Source organism: Columba livia, chromosome 3, assembly GCF_036013475.1.
Source record: "Columba livia isolate bColLiv1 breed racing homer chromosome 3, bColLiv1.pat.W.v2, whole genome shotgun sequence".
Taxonomy (NCBI): domain Eukaryota; kingdom Metazoa; phylum Chordata; class Aves; order Columbiformes; family Columbidae; genus Columba; species Columba livia.
The window spans coordinates 118,737,380-118,757,141 of record NC_088604.1 but is presented as its reverse complement, the minus strand read 5'-3'; the positions used below and the strand labels follow the sequence as shown (position 1 = coordinate 118,757,141).

At 49.3% G+C, this 19,762-nt stretch overlaps 1 protein-coding gene and 1 long non-coding RNA gene across 6 annotated transcripts in view; both read right to left on the bottom strand.

The window, feature by feature from the left end:
* Positions 1 to 8,032, bottom strand: part of LOC110362498 (uncharacterized) — a 358,492-nt gene extending 350,460 nt beyond the window's left edge. Inside the window, exon 1 of the long non-coding RNA XR_010471817.1 lies at positions 5,124 to 8,032. This is a non-coding gene — a long non-coding RNA (uncharacterized LOC110362498). The remainder of the gene's footprint in view (positions 1 to 5,123) is intronic.
* A 6,486-nt stretch (positions 8,033 to 14,518) lies between these two features.
* BCL11A (BCL11 transcription factor A) overlaps positions 14,519 to 19,762 on the bottom strand; it is a 137,641-nt gene continuing 132,397 nt past the window's right edge. For all 5 annotated transcript variants that reach the window (XM_065059346.1, XM_065059352.1, XM_021294301.2 and 2 more), the window contains exon 4: positions 14,519 to 19,616. Coding sequence is in view for 4 of the 5 variants with exons in the window: in XM_065059352.1 (XP_064915424.1) it covers positions 19,515 to 19,616 (102 nt within the window). In the remaining variant the exon portion in view is untranslated. The remainder of the gene's footprint in view (positions 19,617 to 19,762) is intronic.

Sequence of the window (19,762 nt, the reverse complement as noted above, 5' to 3'; positions counted from 1 at the left end):
CCAAGGAGAAAGACAAATAAACACTGCCCTGCTACAAACCAATATTCATGGCACTTCTAGGGGCTGGTTTCAGTGGTCAGCTCCTTTCCACTCAAACCTGCTGTCTCAAAGTCACGGCCCCCCCAATCATTCCTCTCAATCTCTGGAAAACTATGCTTTATTTGCGTTTTCTGTACAGAAATCTCATTGTAAAGCAAGGGCAGTATGTCTGCACAGTTTTGTTAAACCATGAATGCGGAGAGCGCGGAAGAATTAAGAAAAAGATATAACCCTTCTAAATAAAGAAGGGTTTACTTAATTAGGTGCTAATCAAGAACTACACGGCTCTTAATACTAAAAATTTATTTCTAATAGTGTGGGGGGTAGAGGCACACAAAAGCTCTTGTCAGCTTAGTGTTTTTTAACAAATAATAATGCGTTTGCATTCCACATATATAACATTATACCTAAGGAAAGGAAAAGACAACATGAAGTTATCCTGAAATTCTCTCTTGGCTGCTTGCCACCCCTGGCTGAGGTTCGTGTGCACTCACTGTCGTTGGGTTTGTCCTCTCTGCCAGAGGCTTGGGGAGTGGTGGAAAGGGATGACAGGAGAAAACCTTGTCAGCTGCCATAAGTCTATAATTGACCGACACAGCCACTTACCGAGCATTACTGCTCGGAGGGGAACGTTCCAGTTAAATCGGGTTACTTTGAGTAACCCAAACCACAGGTTATTCACCATGAAGGTTTCCCCATCCTTAATTTGTAGGAAACATCCCAAGGAACGGCAAGGAGAAAAAAAAATCACAGCCTTATGGACATCGGTGGGACTTTTGCCATCATGGTTTTGCTCCTAGAGATGATCCCCCACAGAGATGAGACAAGCCAACTACTTGAAGGCCCCCAAGCTTTACGCCTGATAAATTTTGATTCCCAAACTAACAAGAAAAGTGACTCTTCCCAGGCTGGAAATCGGCACCGCAGCCTTTGCCAAAACCACTTCCACGGATTTGTACAAACAGGCTCCTGTACTGAAGGAAACAGGTCCCCAGCACAGGTTACGTCCATTGGGACTGAAGCCAAGGGAAATTTTACTTTTATCAATCAATTTTAGACTTCTGTTCATGAGTTACTACTCAAATAACATAAGTCTATATGGCGCAGAATTTATTTCCATATTGGTTGTCTAGAAACCGGCGTTCATGTATGTGTTTAACCTCATTGCCGGCTGTATCTCTTCAAATTTGCTATTAACCTCAAGCATGATTGACACCCAAAATATTACTTCAGCTCCCACAGTTTCAGTTTGGAACCCGGTTGAGTATTATCTAATTTGAGTAGAGAGCCTGAAATACCCCACCTACCCATATTTTGGATGTATTAATCTATAATAAGCATAAATCTGGAGAAATCTGATGGAATGAACTCAGATTTCAGTGCAATGTTTTATGAGGTTATAGCAAAAAAAACACAAGATTCTGAAGAAACCTTGTTTCATAGGGTAATTCCCCCAGCTCAGCACAGCACCAACAAAAAAGAGAAGTCATTCATCCCAATCGGAGTTGGGATTCAGCCACAATGTCCTGAAACAGATCCAGATCTGTTCACCCCCTTCTTTGGGGGTGATAAAATATGGGGTTTGCTCTGAGGTGGAAGAGAAGAGGGGGCAGAAGTTCAGACGTAGGTTTGTCCCTCAGCCCCCCATGAGAAGGACAAGGTGTTTGTATGGAGAACATGGGTCCTTGGCCACCCCAGGCTGCCTCGTGGACCAGTCTCTGGGCTATCGCCCATACACTCATCCCACGCTTTAAAACACAAAAAAATAACGCTTTCTCAGACCTCTGAATATTTTACTTCAGCCGAGTATCACTTTACAGCCGCCATAAATCAAGCGTTCCCCGCCACTCCTTCCCTAATGTTTTATAAACTGCAGAAAGTCGGAGTATTTTTTGGCCCAACAGCCAACATATCCTATAATAAACGCCTCTCCTAATGTTGCTTTATTTTATCAATATTGCTAGACTTCTTAATGGGACTCTAACCTCCTGGCTAACAAAATATATTACCTGTCACGGAGGCACCCCGAGGTTAGTTTAAGGGACAACAGGGTCCAAAACAACTTTTATTAAACCGGTGAGAAACAGGGTTTTAGCACTCCAAAAGTGACTTAAGTACAGGTTCGGATGTCAGTTGAGGAAAATTATTAAGGGGCAGTAGCTAATACAACAGGCGGTTCACAGAGTGCATGCACATGGCTTCACCAAAACAATGCTGGAGCCGTCCCTGAGTCCCGGAGAAGAACACACTTGCCTTGTTTAGGTGTGGGATTATTTTTAAAGAGATACACGTACTCGTAGTGAGTACGGCAAGTGTACGCTCGCGATTCTGCGAGGGTAAATTTATAATACACTTGCAATCCTGCGAGGGTTAATTTACTTACACGTGCAAACGTGCACGGAATATTACACGTGCTTATGTGGAAGCACTGGAGGAAAAGACACTCGCGATTGTGCGAGGAAATTATTTATACACGTGCTCATATTGAGCACAGAAAGTTACACGTGCAAATGTGCACTAAAAGTATAAATACACTCGCAATCCTGCGATTAGTTTTACTCACACCGCGGCGGCAAGGCGAGCGCAGTCTCCATCCCGGGTTGGGGGTCTCGGCGGCAGCATCTCGCTAGTGCTCCGAGAGACCCGCGACAATGGGCGGGGTCTCGACGAGAGTCCCGTTTTTCTATTGGCTGATCAGATCTGACTGTGGGCATTCCAGAAGCTTCTCTGCACCCCCACACTGGCTGTGGGGTGCCCCTGAAGCCGAAACATCCCCCACACTGGCCGCAGGTGGAACAATGATGCTCTATCACGACCAGCGCAGGGTAACGGAGGTCAGAGCCCCTTAATTGAAAACAAAGACGGGTTGAGCAGCTGGTCCCACGCTCCAATGGATCACCAGCACCCAGCCACCGCTTTTTGGGGTTGCGAGAGCAAGGGACACCCCATTTCCCCCTGGTTGGAAACAACACCTAAAGGATATTACGCTGCACATTATGGATGAGTTTTGGGTGAAAAATGAAAAAAAGGAAAAGATCTCCAGGCAGGGTAGCACAAGGTTGGCTTGCCTTCAGGAAACGCCTGGTTGTATGCAGCAGCTGTGGCACGAGTAGTACAACAAATTCACTTACTGAATGACAACAGCTTTATTGGCAAGCCAATTCAATTAAAGCCACTGCAACCAACAAAGTCGCAGGCAGCGCTCGCCGCATCGCGAATATGGAATCATGCCTACGTTTCCCCAAGTGCCCTCAGCCCTCCCTGTCCCTCTGCATGAGAGGGAAAGGGATGAATGAATTAGGCTCAGATGATGGTAATTAATGGCTTGGCTGTCAGAGAGGCATTTTGTCAGCCGGCGGTTGAAAGCTCCATATTACAGATAAAGTCCCCGCACTGCCCAGACAGGGCGACCCGCCTCCCGGAACGGTGCGGGGAGTGCCGCTGGTTTGCATTGATCAGCGTGGGGCGGTATTGATAAGTAAATAATACATTCATTTTTCATTTTCACAAAAAATATACCCCTTGGGCTACAGTTACGGGAGTTCTGACATGAGCTTATTAAGAAAAAAAGTATCCTTAATGCTGGGCTATAAACAAAACAAATATTCTTATAAAATATACATAAGAATTCATTTTAGCCTTTGGTAAAATAGATAAAACCTGGATTTCTTTTTTTCTTAAACACTAGAACCTCACTTTCTAAGGCAACATTTCATTTGAGACCTCCCTCCCACACATACACACAAGACTAATTTTCTACCCTTGCTGAAATGAGCCAGGTTGCATTGTCTTCTGTAGCACCACCAATAACTATTTGGTCCTGCCCAGCTAAAATGACAAAGGTACTGAAAGCTTCTGGGCAAAACATGCTGCACCAAAGCCACCAGGAGCTTCAGTAGAGCAACGGGGGGTCCAACCATCACCCAAAAACTGCGCATCCATGGACATACAGCAAGCCAGGGCCAGCACCCAATGACCTACATGACCAGGTCCTCCAGCCCCAACCCACCACTTGAAGAACTGCAGAGGGAGGGAATTTCAATGGCTAAAATCCAGTGTTCTGACATAATCTGGTCTCTGGTCACTACATTTGCTTCTGCAAAGGTCCTCTGCTGCTTCCCCAAGGTAAAGAGGAATTAATCCATGGTGGTTTCATCCCTGACTCACCAGCGAGAGAACTGCTGGTCATGGTACAAAGCTGAGCTTAAATATTCCCTTCCTTTCAGCACTAATAAGAGACACTGATGTCTCCAAGTGATATAGTCTGGTGATTTTTACTAATTTAGCAGCGCTTAAGAACCTCCAGTGAACTTCAACCTCCCCCAGAAATGTGCCAGAAACCTAAAGTTTTCTGCCCAGCACAGCACTAAAATACAGCCCCTTCCAAAAATGTGAACTCTCAGGTATGGGGAGAAAAGAATGACTTCTGCCAGGACAATGGAGCAACACACTTTCTTGCAATTAATACACCAGTAGAGACAGTGCCTCCAGCTCTAGAGCTGTGTCTTCAAAAAAGCACTATACAGTCCTGCACACTTGTAATGCCCAATGTATTTCCCTCGCACAGATGAAGGGCTAAACCGAGCCCATGTTGCCAGGGAGTATAGAGGCTTTCAAAAAATCTAATGCATAGCCCATGCTAAGCTTTCCCCTCCAGCAAAGTGGGAGAAAAACAGTGTGATATTGTATTACAGATGCCACACCATGGGCATGGGGAGATCCTTGAGAGATAAGATGTATTTGCACAGAGCCACATCGCTGCAACTTAAATGCCAAGTATCAGCCTTGAATTTCAGCACACAGAGTATGTGAGAAACCAGGTATTGTATGCAGAGAGGATCAATCAAGGCATTGCTCAGAGCAAGCTAAGTTGAATAGATACAACACAAGCTCTTCCTCAACCAGGGATCTGCCAGACACAGGATGCTGCTTCAGCACAACCTTGCTGTCCCATATTGAAGATGTGTCCATCATTTCACCTCTTACACAATATATCACATTTACCCAAGCCACTTTGCAACAAGAATCTCTTAAAGACAACACCAAAGAGCAGTAATAGAGAGCAGCTTAGCAGTTCCACTCACCTGCTCCATGGAGAGCCGGTCCCAGCTGAATGTCCCATTCTCCCCATTGGAAACAACACGAGACAGTTGTGTGGACATGCAGGTCAAGATGAGGTGCCACCTAAGGCTCAGCATGGCACATGGGTGAAGTTCTGTGGGAAGCACCTTATAAAAGCCTCCATCTTCAACAACCTGGGTAAGGATGTCTGCTGTTTTCTCCTGAAGCAAAGCAGCTTTGCTCCCCCATATCCAAGGCATGCTGGGCATCTTCTGAGCACAGACCTTGCACAGTCCCAGAGGCTTTATGAGCCCAGAGATGTTTTTTTCTGAGCCAGCCAAACACAAAAGAAGATCACAGGCATTGTCTCCCAGGTCCAGCCAAAGAACAAAAGCCAGTCCAGGTGTAAGCACAAAGCTGCAGTGGCCAGAGCAGACCCCGGGTGCAGGTTGGCATCCAAGGACACCAACACACAGCCCATCCAGTGCAGGGGACCTCCTACGGCATCAACGGAGCGTCGAGGCAGACCCAAAAATGCACAACCTGCTGCTTCTCCTTGTGAGCTCAGCTCCAGCCATCTGCTCCTGAGCTTGCTGTAGACCTCTGGAATGAGGAGGAGCTGGAGGAGAAGTGGGCTGGGCTGTTCCCACCTGTGGGTGATTAGCAGAGAGGGCAGCATGGCCACAGCTGAAGCCCATTCCCATCACTGGCCAAGCAGAGCCACCTGGAATGCTTTCTGAGCAGCATAGGAGGGTCAGTGGGCCAAGTTTCTGAATCCTAAGGCATGTATCCTTGTCTCCTCCATCCTCTCTATCTCTGTCCCCATCTCTTGCTGCTCCTGCCTGGGCTCTCGGGATGGCTCCTGGAACTGGTCCATCCCCTGGTTGTGCCTGGAGCTGCTGGAGGAGCATGTGACGTGCAAGGTGGCTCTGCCCACCTAGGTCAGACCCTATGGGACAGTGGTCCATAAGTGAAGGCACAGTAATTGCTGATGTCACCCTTGGCTCATCTCCTATCATGGAGCATCTCTAGTCTCACTGATGCTCTCCTAATGGAGATAGCAAGATAGCACACCCCACTGTCCCTCCTACCCAAGCTTCCCAATTAAAACCATCCAAGGGTGATTGTTTTGGGGGACCATGAACTCTCTTTTTCCTGCTAAGGGTGGCTGTACTGTCAACACAATGGTTGTTGTCTTCCTACACAGCAGAAACTCATGTGTGATATCAATAAAGCTTTGCAAAGCATAGACATGAGTCGAGTGGTGGGGAGAGCAAACTCCTTCAACCCAGAATTTACATCATGTTCACCAAGGATGTGTTTTTTTAAATCATCAGCACTGATTTTTCTGATAAAGCCTTTGGCCGCATGTCATCGGGATGTGACCCAGTGCATGTGAACCAGTGCATCAGAGTGAACGCCATACGTGAACCGCCAGTGAACTGGGAGCTGTGACCTGCTAGGAACTCACCAGTACTGCACATCACCGCCCCATCAGTTCTGCAGCCACCAGGTTTCAACAGTTCAAGATTGCAGAGAAAGGTCACCAGGATCTGCCCTGACTTCAATTAAGGGAAAGGGGACACCCGGGGCAGTTTTGGGAGGGCCTTTCTTCGTCCTCTCCTCTCCCTCGGCTCACAGGTTTCTCCCCATGCCCATCCGCAGCCCACAGGCCCAGCACGTAATTACATATTAACTAAACATCCTCTCTTCTTCTAAGAAAGAAAATATACAATGTACATATGGTTTAGTCGAAGCTTAAAGGGATTCAGGGTCCGGGACTCTGAAACTATTAATCTACAGTGTTTGGAGAAAGGAATTTATAGGAGGCATTTGCTAAGCTAAAATTCCCTGGCCTTTTAGCAACCCTGGGAAGAGAGGGGCGAAAAGCACAGAACAAAAAGAGACGTGCTGAGGAAAAGTTAAATTTTTTCCATCGGACTCTTGTGCGTGCCAAATTATCCCTTAATGTAAAGCCTCCTGCACTTAAACAACGTCGGTAATGAGGGACCAGCTCGCCCCGCTCAGCTCTCGCTGCCCCTCTCCCCAGGTTTGGCAGCGGACAGGTTTCCGAGAGGCTGATGGTCAACCACAGGGCACAGCCAAAATACCCCAGTAATTAACTATAGGTTAATCTTATTTACTGCGGCTCTGTTGTTCCAAGAATCCCAGACAAAGGCTAAATTCAAGAAAACTTAAAAAGAAACAGATCTTCAGAGCTGATTTATTGGTAATGCAATTAGGATGAGGGAGAGAATCTAATTACCAAGTACTCTCACTTCTTCCCCCCCATCTGATTTAAAGAGGAAGCTCTCTGGGTAATAACTACTTTCTGGTTTACTTTACTTTTTAGCGCGGCAGTTGTTGAAACAGCTTCAGTGTTTTCTCAGCTGCATTTTTATGTCAGTGCTAAGAATGGGATGAAACGGTTTGGACATGTCAAAGAGGTGGAAAAGGAAGAAAAAAAAAAGATGAGGCACTAACATGAAAAAAAGAACCAATTTTGGAGGAGCTGACAATGCACCCGAGGGTGCGATGTGATTGAGGAGAGGCCCGAAGAACAGGTCACGCGTGTGGCTGTCCCTGCGCTTCCCAGAAGCGCGGGTAGGGAGAGCTGACGGAGTGCCAGGACGGTTTGCCCTCGGGTCTATCCCATGCAGATACCTCATGATGATGGGAACCGGTGGCACAAAACCTCGTGTTTATCCCAGCTTGGCGGGACGAGATCTTTAATCTGCAGCAGAGGGGGTACCAGGAGGCACCGCCAGGTTGGGCAATGGCCAGGCTGCAAGCGCTGGAGCTGCAGTGATTAATGCACATTAAATAATAATAGTAACAGGAATGCAAAGCGTCTCTCGCATGCAAGCGGCTGCTCAGCCACAGACCCTCACGGCCACCCCAAACTCCCGCGGCAAGGACCTCGATCGGCATCACGGCGTGTCCATCTGTTGCCAAACCTTCTGCAATTCAGAGCAGTGCAGTGTGTGCATCTTTAATTACCACTTATTATTTATCTTTCCATGAGCCTCGGAGCTCTGAGTCTTGAAAGACTTGGACGTGCGTTATAAAGATATGTGGCAGCTTGATCGCTCTCGTTCAGTCATTTTTATTATTCCAAGTATGGCAATACCTATGTAACCCCATCACTAATGCACCCCATGAGGAGGGGTGAAATGGGGGCGCATTGGTGGCCCCTGGCTGGGGGCATTGATGTCTTTGGAGATGGTAAGCGGTTTTGGAGGTGATGGGGAGAAGAGGAGGAAAGATACTGAGCAGAGATACAGGGTAGGATGCAGGCGATGGCTGAATGTGCATGTCCAGTGACCTGAACCCTTCCTCACTCGTCTGCCAAAATCCTGTAGCACCAAGTATTTCCAGGAGTCCCACTGATTTCTGAGGCTGCTCTTTCTCCTGTATTCCACTCCAGCACAACTCGGAGGAGGCTTCAGTCTCCTTCTTTAAAGAGGAGTAGAAGCCCTCGTGAGAGCAAAACGAAGGTGACCCTGGTCTGCACCAAACAGCTCTGCTGCTCCAGCCCTGGGACCAGGGCAGAAATCAGACCTCGCCTCGCCGTCATGGCAAGGAGGCGTCGGGAGGCCACGAGGAGGAGAAGCACCTCTGGAAGGACTTGTAGCCACAAGCAGGATGCCCACCACACTCTTCCAAAAAATGCATGCCCAGAAACATCCTCGCTGAGGCTGGACATGCCCCAGGGAGGCCCTGACCACCCGACTCACTGCGGTGAGTGCCTGAGAAGGTGCTGAGAAGGACCCGTGGTCCTTCCTGAGAAGCAGCGTCTGTAGCCGGGTACAAGGCGGTGGCTTGTGCTGTTCACAAACCAACAATTTGCTGTTCCTTGACTTACGATGCCCAACCGCTTCAAGCACACGTAGCGAGTGCCCTCCAGCTTCATCCATCACCCACGGCAGCTCCCAAGGAGCTGTCACCAAGCTGGACTGGGATCCCTCTCTGGGGTGACAGCAAACCAGAAATTGGGCATCGACTCTGTCCTGAAGCAAAACCTCCCGAGAGCACGGACCAGCCCAGCCCTTTACTGCTGTTAACCCTGGGGCCTTTCCAGGCTTTGGTGGTGCAAACACCAGCACATCTGAATACACAAAGTCATCACCTGCTCCCAAAAGTTCAAGACTGTCTCGTGTTAAAGATGGAAACTGGATTTAGGGCATCAGGTTCCCAACTGCCGCAACCCAGGCATGAAATATGAAGGGTGTCTGGGTTTGTTTTTTTGTATATTGAGTTGGTTTTGGTTTGTTTGATTGGGGTTTTTTTCAGGGGGTTGGGTTCTTTCATTGTTCATTTTGCGCGTGTGTTTGTGGTTTGGTTTTCATTTTGTTTTTAAAGCAAGGCGCTATGGTATAAAACACTATTTGCAAACTCTGCGAGAACCACAGGTGGGCACAGACCCACACTTAATTTCCCGGTGAGCTTCGACAATCACTTTCGTAACTCCCTCCCCGTCGGGGTTTTGCTTTCCGACACATCGCCCCTTATCTCAGCCCGGCTGCAGGAGAGCGAATCTGGAGCGGGGGGGACGCAGAAATATGGTTGTTACTTTCTACGCCGTAATTGCAAACCGCGAGGGAAGAACATCCTTCCTCATTTCGCAGCTAAAAAGCTACGAAACCACAACCACCTTCCTGGCGGTGGACGCCGAGGAGCGGGAGGATATCCCCGCACAGATGTTTGCCCCCGCCGCGGTTTCGCAGGGAGAAGCTGGGGGACCCGATAAAGCACGCGAGTCGGAGGATTTACGAGGCTCCTATTCCTAAAAATTGAGGGGAAGGGGAGGTTTAGGGGGTGCACGGTGAGATGGGAAACGAGGTGCAAAAAACACACCAGTGTGGCCAGCTGAATGATTGGGGGTCAGCCACGAGCTTTATGTTGCCCTGATATTTATCCTCCACCATCCCACAAAGTCACTTTGTAAATGACGAGTGCAATTCCCCACCCGTCCCTGCAGCCAGGCGATTTTTGGCTACGCGTGTACAGAAGGTGCACCAGGTGCTCCTACGTGGATTCGGGATGGGGTGGGGGGAAAAGCACTGATTAACCACCTCTTTTCACGGCTCTCTGTGGGAGGATTACTATGGCACTGCCTGCTCTACCAGAACAAGGTTGTTTTGTTTGTTTCAATAGGTGTTTAATGCTGTGTCCAACAAGTGACGAGCCCCCCAAGTGCCGCCTCCCCAGGGACCAGCTGAGCAACATAAATACTTCCAGCCTAACTAACCTCTGGCCCCATACAGCTGCCTAGCCGGTCCGCTAACCCTGTTACATGCTAAATTTACTGTTCCTAAACAAGATAAAAGAAGGATATATTGAATTTTTTTTTTTTTTTGGTAAAAAACTCAAAGCAAGGAGTCTGTATTTCTAAGGGTTTGGCCAGCCCAGCACCTGACACCTACCTGTATTTTATGGTCTTTGCGGGCCATGTGCATCCACGCAGCTTTAAAAAGCAGCAGCATTCCCTGTAAATAGTGGTTTGGAAACAAATAAGTGCGTGATTGCCAGAGAGGGGATGGGGAGGTGGCCTTTGGGTGAAGAAGAGGGTTCAATGCAGCTCAGGCCAGTCCATGGCGTAAGACGATGTGGAGAATGCAACATTGCCGGCAGGACCTCTTTGAGCACGACCGGCGAGAGCAATGAGTCTAATTCAATATGAATTTAACATCAACACCCCCTAACGAACCGCTAACAACGCTGAACAGCAATGACCCCGGATACGCCTCCTAACAACCCTTATATAGCCTTTGCGTGGTGGTCACGCGAGAAACGCGGGCAACGATTGGTTAGTCTCTGCAGTCACGCGGCCCCCCGCCTACGGTGATTAGCTGCAGGGCACTGTCCACGAGCTATTCACGCGCAGTGAGGACAGTGCCCCTCCTGCAGCTTTAGGCGGGAAGACAGCCCAGCCCCTGTTTGCTGCCGCGCGGTCCTAGTGCACCTCAGTCACATCCAGCGCGGGCTTCTTCACAGCGCACGGCCCAAAAACTCTCCGCAAGTCCGAGCTTAGCTGTTGAGGTCCAGCTAGAGACCAGGCTTTTCCTCAACCGATAAACCCAACCTAGGGAAAACCCCATTGTTTTAACCCTGGGCAGAGGCTGCGGTGTGGGAACAGAGCCTGACCCCAAACTCGCGCTGTGGGGCTGGGGCCAGCGGCCCCCATCCAGTTTTTGTCTCCGTAAAGGGAGAGATGCTCAACAACTCAGCAAAATAAATAAAATCCCCTAATCCTTGGGTTTCAAATGAACACATTTACCTGGTCTCCTTGTTTTATTCAACCCTTGACCTCCAGGCATTATATAGGAAAGCTGTATAGTGCCCGTCTGAAAAGCAATTGTTCAGGGTAGGGGGTTTTGGTTTATTTTCTATGTTTGAAAAGACAATTCCAGGCCTCCGATGGCTCCGGCTGAACCAGGCCTTTTGTTTTTAAGGATGCGAATTAAGGGTACTGCATTTTCTTTGCTTTTTCAAACAAGTCTTGACCTTTCCACCCTAAAGCTGGATGGAGAGCCGACCAAACACTCGGAGGCTCCTTCCCTTTTTACCCCAGCTGTCCCCAGCCTGTGTGACAAGTCCTTCTCCTGGCTCCAGGCTTTAACCTCCAGCATCTGACAAACAGCAAGGGCAAAGACAATGATTACACCATCTTCCAACTTCAGGGGGAAAAAAATCAAATAAAATAAAATCATTTTTAAAAGCTCCAGTGTGAATAAGCACCCGAAACAAAGCACCCAAAAGCCCCGTGGTCCTTTTGCCAGGCTGTGTTTTCTATAAGCCGGGACCAACAACGCTGTCGGCAGCACCACGGCAGCCCAACCGCCTCCCAAAAGGGGATGAAACGCCAAGTGGGTTACCTAGAAAATCCCCAAAACTCAGATGGGGTATCAACCAAGCACTTCTTGACCCACAGAGCACCGATGTTGGCACCGAGCTGCCGGTCAGAGACACTTGGGGACCAAACCAGCGCTCCGGGGATGAAACACTTCAATAAAACAAAACCCAGAGCAGGTTCAGACCCTGTTTTACACCCTCAGAAACCCACCGCAATGCTCCTGGCTTTAGCTGCGGTCTCCCCATCCAAATCCAGTGCAAACACCAGCTCTTCTGCCCACCATAAGCACCAGCTACTTCTTCCAACACCCAAAACGCCGCTCAGCATCCTCAACTCCGTCTTCAGCAGCTTCTTCGTGGCCTGACTTATGTTTTAAGTACACAGCATGAAAAACCACACGCAGGCCAACTTCAGAGATATTCCCCCTAGAAAAATTAAATACTCATAATGCTTTTTTAAAGTGAATTGGGCCCCTTAATTTGCATCTTATAATAAGGATGTTATCGTACTGGTTTATGGCTCAGCTCTTTAGTTTCTATCTCTCAGGGGCTAGATTTCCCCTCATGAGTTCAATAGATGTCTGTGAACTAATGTAATTTTTTTAAAGCGCTTTTCTTCTGTATTAACATTACAACCTTTATGAGTTAAAGGTTTTAATTCCTGCAGTGTGGGACACGTTGGCATTCGAGAGCCGGGCAGGGTCCTTGCCAGCGCTGACGATGCTACAACCCGCGCTTAATCCTGGGCAGCGGGTAGAACCTTCCTCACGCTCTCCAGCGAGCTCCATCTCTTACATTTAGCTTAATTATAAAACATTGTCACTCGAATATTAAAATAATGTTTAATACACAGAAGGGAATAAGCCAGTCCAGAAAAATGCATAATTTCCCCGTGCCTGCCCTGCTCGTTGCATGCAATGAGCTCTTTTCTTTTCCCCCCCTCTTCCTCCCGACTGCGCCTGCCAGCAATGCTGGGAATACACTTTTAAGAGGCTTTAAAAAGCATTTAAAACCAGGGAGGTTTTCCCTACCCGTGCCCTTTCCAGGGGTGCACATGCTCTGATCCCCTCGGGAGGTGGAACAGGGCTGGGGTGGGATTTGTCCCCCCATCCCCTTCCAGCCCCGCATCCATACGGCAGCGCCAGGGTCGCCGGGAGAGGAAAACAGCAACGACTTGACTAAATCCCACAGGACGCTTTTAAACTTGCCCAAATTAGAGCCCAGGGGCGGATGCTTGGCGTTTCAAAACAGTCTCCGAGGTGCTCAAACATGCTGCAGGTAGGAGAGATGTCAAAAATGCCAGCCCCTGCTTTAATATACCCCCGGATCACTCGTCACCTCCACACCTTATTTTATATTGCCAGGTTCTACTTTGAATCAGCTTTCATTTTTTTTTTTCCCCTTTAATCACTACAGCTACAGAAGCTGCCATCTCTTCAGCAGGGGAAAGAGGGAAGGGGGGGTGGAAAAATAAGTTAAAAAGGGGATTTTTACACAGCAAAAAGCCAACAGGAGCAGCCAGATGCAAAACCGCTCCCGAAGGGATGTTGCTCCCCAAAGCCTCCAAATGAAAAAGCTGGAGCCCAGGGGCGCGCGCTGGGGAGGTGGTGGGGAAGGTCTTTGGGGAGGAAAATATAGACAAAATAAATATACGTTTTATCCATGCTGGAATTAGGGGTGTTTGGGGAGAACGGGGCAGGCAGAGCCCACCGAGAGGGGCTTTTCTGGAGCTGAGCTGTGGGGCAAGGGCTGCCAGAGGACAACGCGGGCACCCGGGTGTCGCAGCCAGTGCAGGGCTGGACCAGGAGCTCAGGGAAAGGACACACTCGCAGAGAGAGGAAAAATCAAGGTTTATTTAGGGCTCCATCCTCTACTCCCTCCCTGCCCAAAGCGTCTCGGGTTTGCAAGGACACAGCTATTTAAAGAGCGCGTTGGTGTCCCCGTAGTCACCGCCAGCTCTGCTGCAGACGCTCAGGAAGTTCACAGCTCCATTTTTTGCTGCTTCTGCTTTACGGGAGCCCCTTGGCCACCAACACCTTCACCCAACCTCTTGCTATAGAGCCGGAGAAACCCCGAAGGAAAGGGTTAAGCAGCCTGTGGATGCTCTGCCCATGCACTTACCACCTGGAGTAGCTTTGCTCACAACTGGGAAGCATTAAGGCTGCAGCATGAACTGGGGCAGGTGGTAGCGCTTGGAGCTGCAGGCTCTTTGATGCATTGGGCTGGACAAGCTCCAGGGATCTTCTGCCAGCCCATGGGGACAACTCAGCAAGAGGCCACCACTTGCCAAGGGGATCCTGCTGCCGGGCAGCCCCCGGTCATCTCCATGGGGTTGGAGTCTTATCACTCCATCTAGATCTTCTCATCAAGGAAAAACTCATCTTGTCTGGGCATTTGAGTAGGTTTAAGTTTAGCCACAACCACGCCGGGGGAGGAGGGAAGGTCCAAAAGTATTGCTTTTTTCATTCCCTTTTGCTTTTTTCATTCCCTTTTGCTTTTTTCATTCCCTTTAAATTTTAAGATGTTGTAAAACGTGAAAATAACTTGAAAGGCAGTAGCCCCATTTTATTAATAGCAAGTATTTATTAGCTTCCTTGATTTACAGTATGTTTCTGAAAGTCATCAGTCCATCACATTCTTCAGCACAGGGGCTGAGTTGCTTTGTTTTTTTCTTGGTCAACACAATATGGAATATAGATCTGAATATGAGAAGCCAAATACAACCTTCATTTTTGCATGCACATACCCCACCAACGGGAGGCCCGTAAATGAGTCCTGTATAGCCCTTAGACACATGCACTTGCAGACATCGGGGGGAGAGGTGGGAGCTTCTGTACATCACCCCTGGAAACCCAGAGGGTCATGGAAATCACCAGGGAAGAGCCATCAGGGTTAGAGCAACCTTGGAAGCGTCACGGCGCACACAGCCCGACCACCAAAATAAAAACGAAATAAAATAAAAACAACCCAAAAAGTGGAAATCCACCTTGTGATCTTGCTTCTGGGCTTCGATATGAACAGCTGTCTGTCCATCCATCCATCCATCTCACAGCACTGACTGATGCTTACACAGCAAATGGCACAGACTCCCCCAACCCACCCGTCATCACCCCCACTTCTAAATTTCTCCTTTTTCCACCCCCACCCTTGCCACGGGGGTTTTGTCTGTCTGTCCGTCTGTCTGTCCGCACCACCTCTGCCCATCATTGCGGCCGAGCCAGAGTTTCCCGGGGATCACGTCGCGCTCGTTACGGGAGGCCCAGGCTAAATTAAATTGGGGCCCACTGGTTCTGCCATCTGAACTTCATCACCGCTAAAGACGCAATAAAAGTAACAGTAACAACGAACAAGCCTCTACCAGATGTGTAACTCTATCCAGTGAGATTAAGGAGTAAGGGCCATATTTTGGGGGTGGTTTTTTTTTGGTTGTGTTCCCCCTCTAACTCTATCTTTCCTTGGGAATAATTGATAATTTGGACCCCCGTAGAAGCTGAATGGTAAGAGGGTGATTTCGGGAGGTTCAGGAGGTGTTGGGATGGAGGGGCAACAAGGTTTAATTGACCCTATTTCCCCAAAAATAAGACAGGGTCTTATATTCTTTTTTGCTCCAAAACTCACTACTTTTTTTTTTTTACACATATAGCTGCCTGAACACTATTTAAATCGACTTTTTAAATGAACTGTAACTAGGGCTTATTTTCGGAGTAGGGCTTATATTTTGAGCATCCTCAAAATTTGATGCCGCCGCTGGTCCCACAGGTCGCTTAATGGGACCCGACACAAAGCTGGGGTTGAAATGGAACGTGGAAGGTTTGGGAGTGTCACTGGAAATCCCATTCACGGGGTTTTTAGATCTGTTTTCAGATCCTTTCTGGAGAGACCGCGTTCAATAAGTGACCTCCAACACATTCTTTTCACCCCTCTCTTCTCACCTTGTAATAGCCCACGGCCCGAATGCGGCGCGAATCCAAAATACATGTTCTTTTGAAAGCAAAATTTAAGTTATACTTCACAAAAGGCTTGACCTTCGCTGCATTTTGGTGTCACGAAAATGTGCTTAGAAACAAAATGCAGCACAGTCAAATCGCCTTAAAGCTTGAAAGCGGCTTTTCAAACCCCCCCAAAAAAATCAAAGCTAAGGTAGCTAATTCCCAGGTATCTTGCTCATCTCAAAGAGAAAGCTTTTCTTTTGTTTATTAAGAAGTCCAAAACTTTAGGAGCTTTATTTTCTTTATAAAGACCGAGCGTACTTCATCTTTTAACTCTGATATGCAGACTGACACATTGGGAATCCGCTAAAATACAAAATCCCTGGGAATTCCGCCCCTCTTGCCCCAAAACCACAGCAACCTCCAGCTTTGAGGCGAACAGGATTCCAGCTCTCCCCTTGCAGGGAACCCTCAACTCCTGCTAATTGGCAGAAACTCATTAAGCCGCTGTAACGCAACGGGACGCACTCGGACACAGCAAAAAGCTTCGCAGCAGCCGGACAAAAAAAGGACCCTAATGATGATACCCCCAATTAACGCACATGGCAGCCCAGGTCACACTAAGCTGTGGGAACCCTCGTAGCTCTACCAAAACGTCGTAGCTCCACCAAAACCTGGTGCTGGGTCTGCCCAGTTGCTTTGCAAGAGCCTGAGCAGGATCCGACCCTGCAGCAGCACAGAGGAGCCCCCAGCACAGTCATTACACACATTTGTAACTTTAAGGCAACACAAATTCTGCAGATGTTTGAAAGTCCTAAGAGTTGCGGGAGGGTTAACACCCATATTAAAAAAATATACATCTTAAGGACAATGTACATCACTTCACCCCAACACTTCATGAAAAAACAGGTAGAACTTCTCACTGTTACAGCTCTGTTGTTTTGTCCTTCTCCTGGGAGAATCTCCTGCTGTGGAGAGATGGGCCATGGCTGGAGAAATCTGAGCACGTTGCCCTTGGTCCACCAGGCACAAGTAGATGCCCCCAAAAGCCATCTATGCACTGAGCTTTGCCTGTGCTCAAAGGAAGGGTAAATACACCCCGAAACTGGCCAGCACGCTGAAAAACCCTCAGAAAGCAGCTTTGCAGCTGCCCCTTATTATAAGCATTGCAGGGCTGCTGCAGATACATCCCAAGTGATCCCTGGTTTGCAATTTGGAGGAGAGAGCAGAGCAACCCCCTTTGCAATTAACAACACTGCTGGTTCTGACCTGACACAGCTGCCCGGCTGCAGATGCCCCAGGGCAGCAGTGGAGGTGCCAGCAGCCCATGGAGTTGCTAAACCCTCACCCATGGCATGTTTGCAATCAATAGGATGCTTAACGCAACAGGATTCACCCTTCCAAGGCTCAAAAAACCCCTTATAAGCAGATACGGAGGTGGTAGCACAGGCTGGGATAGTACAAACCTTTTAAAAACATCTCTTAATGATAAAAAAAGCTTCGGGTGTGTGCAGACTTTGGGGTAATTGGACCTCAAAGACCAAATTGCCTTAAAAGAAGCGGCAATATCTCCCTTTGGGTCCCCCCCAGGCTCCTGACTTGACCCCAGAGCTTTTGCTGCCCACCCTGAGCCCTCGCCGTGCTCCAAGGTACAAAAGTGTCTGTGCTTGTGCTATGACCCGGACCACAGGAGAACCACAGCCTGGGGTTTTTAAAAGAAAACAAACAAAAGCGCAATGACCACCCATCACAAAGGCAATGACATTTTCCCTACGGCCTCTTTGCCAGGAGAGAGTCAGCCCAGCCAGGTGCCTCACTCGGATTTTAAGAAAGGAGACCAATAAAAGCAGAAGCGAGGATGGAGACAAGACGCGAAATAAATCAATCGGCTGGCGCTGCCCTGGGACTCGGCTCCATCCCACTGCGCCCCGCAGCCCCACACGGCCGGCCAGCGGCTCCATGGCTCCCCAGCTGGTTTCTTTCACCAAATAAGGTCCATTCCCGCTCGCCGGCACAGGCACGAGTCGCTACAGCCTATAAATCCCCGCGGAGACAGCACACGAGCACGCACACAACCCATCTTCTGCTCAGCAAACTCCTTGGGCGGGTGCTCAGCCCTGAGCAAGGGACAAGTGTCCCCAGCAAGCAGGGACGCTGTGCCAGGGCTGGGGTGCTCGGTGGGTGACACTGGGGCACCGACCTGACAGCAGTTCCCCCCATGCCACAGCTCTGCAACCCCTGGTACCCACAGCTCTGCATCCCTGGTACCCAGAGCTCTGCATCCCTGGTACCCATGTATCTGCATCCCCAGTAACCACAGCTCTGCACCCCCTGGTACCCACAGCTCTGCACCCATCTGCAGTACACACAGCTCTGCATTCTCTGGTACCCACAACTCTGCATTCCTGGTACCCAGAGCTCTACATCCCTGGTACCCACAGATCTGCATCCCCAGTACCCACAGCTCTGCATCCCTGGTACCCACAGATCTGCATCCCCAGTACCCACAGCTCTGCATCCCTGGTACCCACAGCTCTGCATCCCTGGTACCCACAGATCTGCATCCCCAGTACCCACAGCTCTGCATCCCTGGTACCCACAGATCTGCATCCCCAGTAGCCACAGCTCTGCATCCCTGGTACCCACAGATCTGCATCCCCAGTACCCACAGCTCTGCATCCCTGGTACCCACAGCTCTGCACCCCATGGTACCCACAGCTCTGCATCCCTGGTACCCACGGCATCTCCATCACACACTGAAACCCCCCACCTGGCCTCGCTTCTCCTCAGACAGACACTAAGGGAAGTGACAGACCCACCAGCCCCGAAAGCACGTGGTTTAACAGCAGAAATGCAACACGAGAGCCGGCAGTCAGTAAGAGGAGGTGGGCGATGGAGAGACCTTCCGCTTCAGCACCACCCATCGCAACAGGGGTTGACCCCAACTCAGAGGCCCCTCGCACTGACACCAGCCCCCACTTTCCCTTTGTAAACCCAGCGTTTGGTTTTCCGCAGCCGATACGGTGAATACAAAGTCACACCAGCCGCCTGGCCCTTGTTAGCATTAAAAATTAAAGACAGAGCAAACAAAACCTAAAGCTCCAACATTTATTATGGCAATTTCCCACCCACCCACAGACCTACACTGTGTTTTGTTTTTATTTTTAGTTCGTCACATCAGATGTGCTTTCTGAGAAATGGCAAGTCATGGAGATAAAACCAAGAGGCCGGGCTGTCCATGAGCGCAAAGATAGTCTTTTCCATGGGGAAAGGAGCCGGTGGAAGCCATCGCTAAGCCCTTCACCTTGGCTGGTGGGTTTGCTTTCGTTATTAGAAAAAAAAAAAACAATTAAAAAAAGGCAACAACAACAACAAAAAACCAACCAAACAAAAGAACCCCAAAGAAGTGTTGTACTCTGTTACAAAATATAAATACGATAGTCTTGCAGGCAGGAGGAGCCCGGGGAGCGCTGCCTTCGGCGAGGTGACTTCTCCGGCTCTCCCGGGGACACGGCGAGCCAGCAGGACAGAGGCCACCTCCGGACACCGCGACACCTCCGGACACCGCGACACCTCCGGACACCGCGACACCTCCGGACACCGCGCCGCCGCCGGCCGCTCGGCCCAGCTTCACCTCCTTTCAGAATTTAAGTGCTCTGGAACTTCCATCCGAAAACTGCCAGATGTCCGGGGCTCCCTGGGCGCTGCGCCAGCTGGGGGGGTACGTCGAACCTACAGAGAGCATGGGGACAGAGGAGAGAACAGGTGTGACATGGCCCGTGGTGCGAGTTTTGCTCTTATTTTACTTTTTCTTTAACAACTAGGACACCCAACTGTCGCAAAAGGATGGAGCGGGATGGACCCTTCCTCCTCTCGGG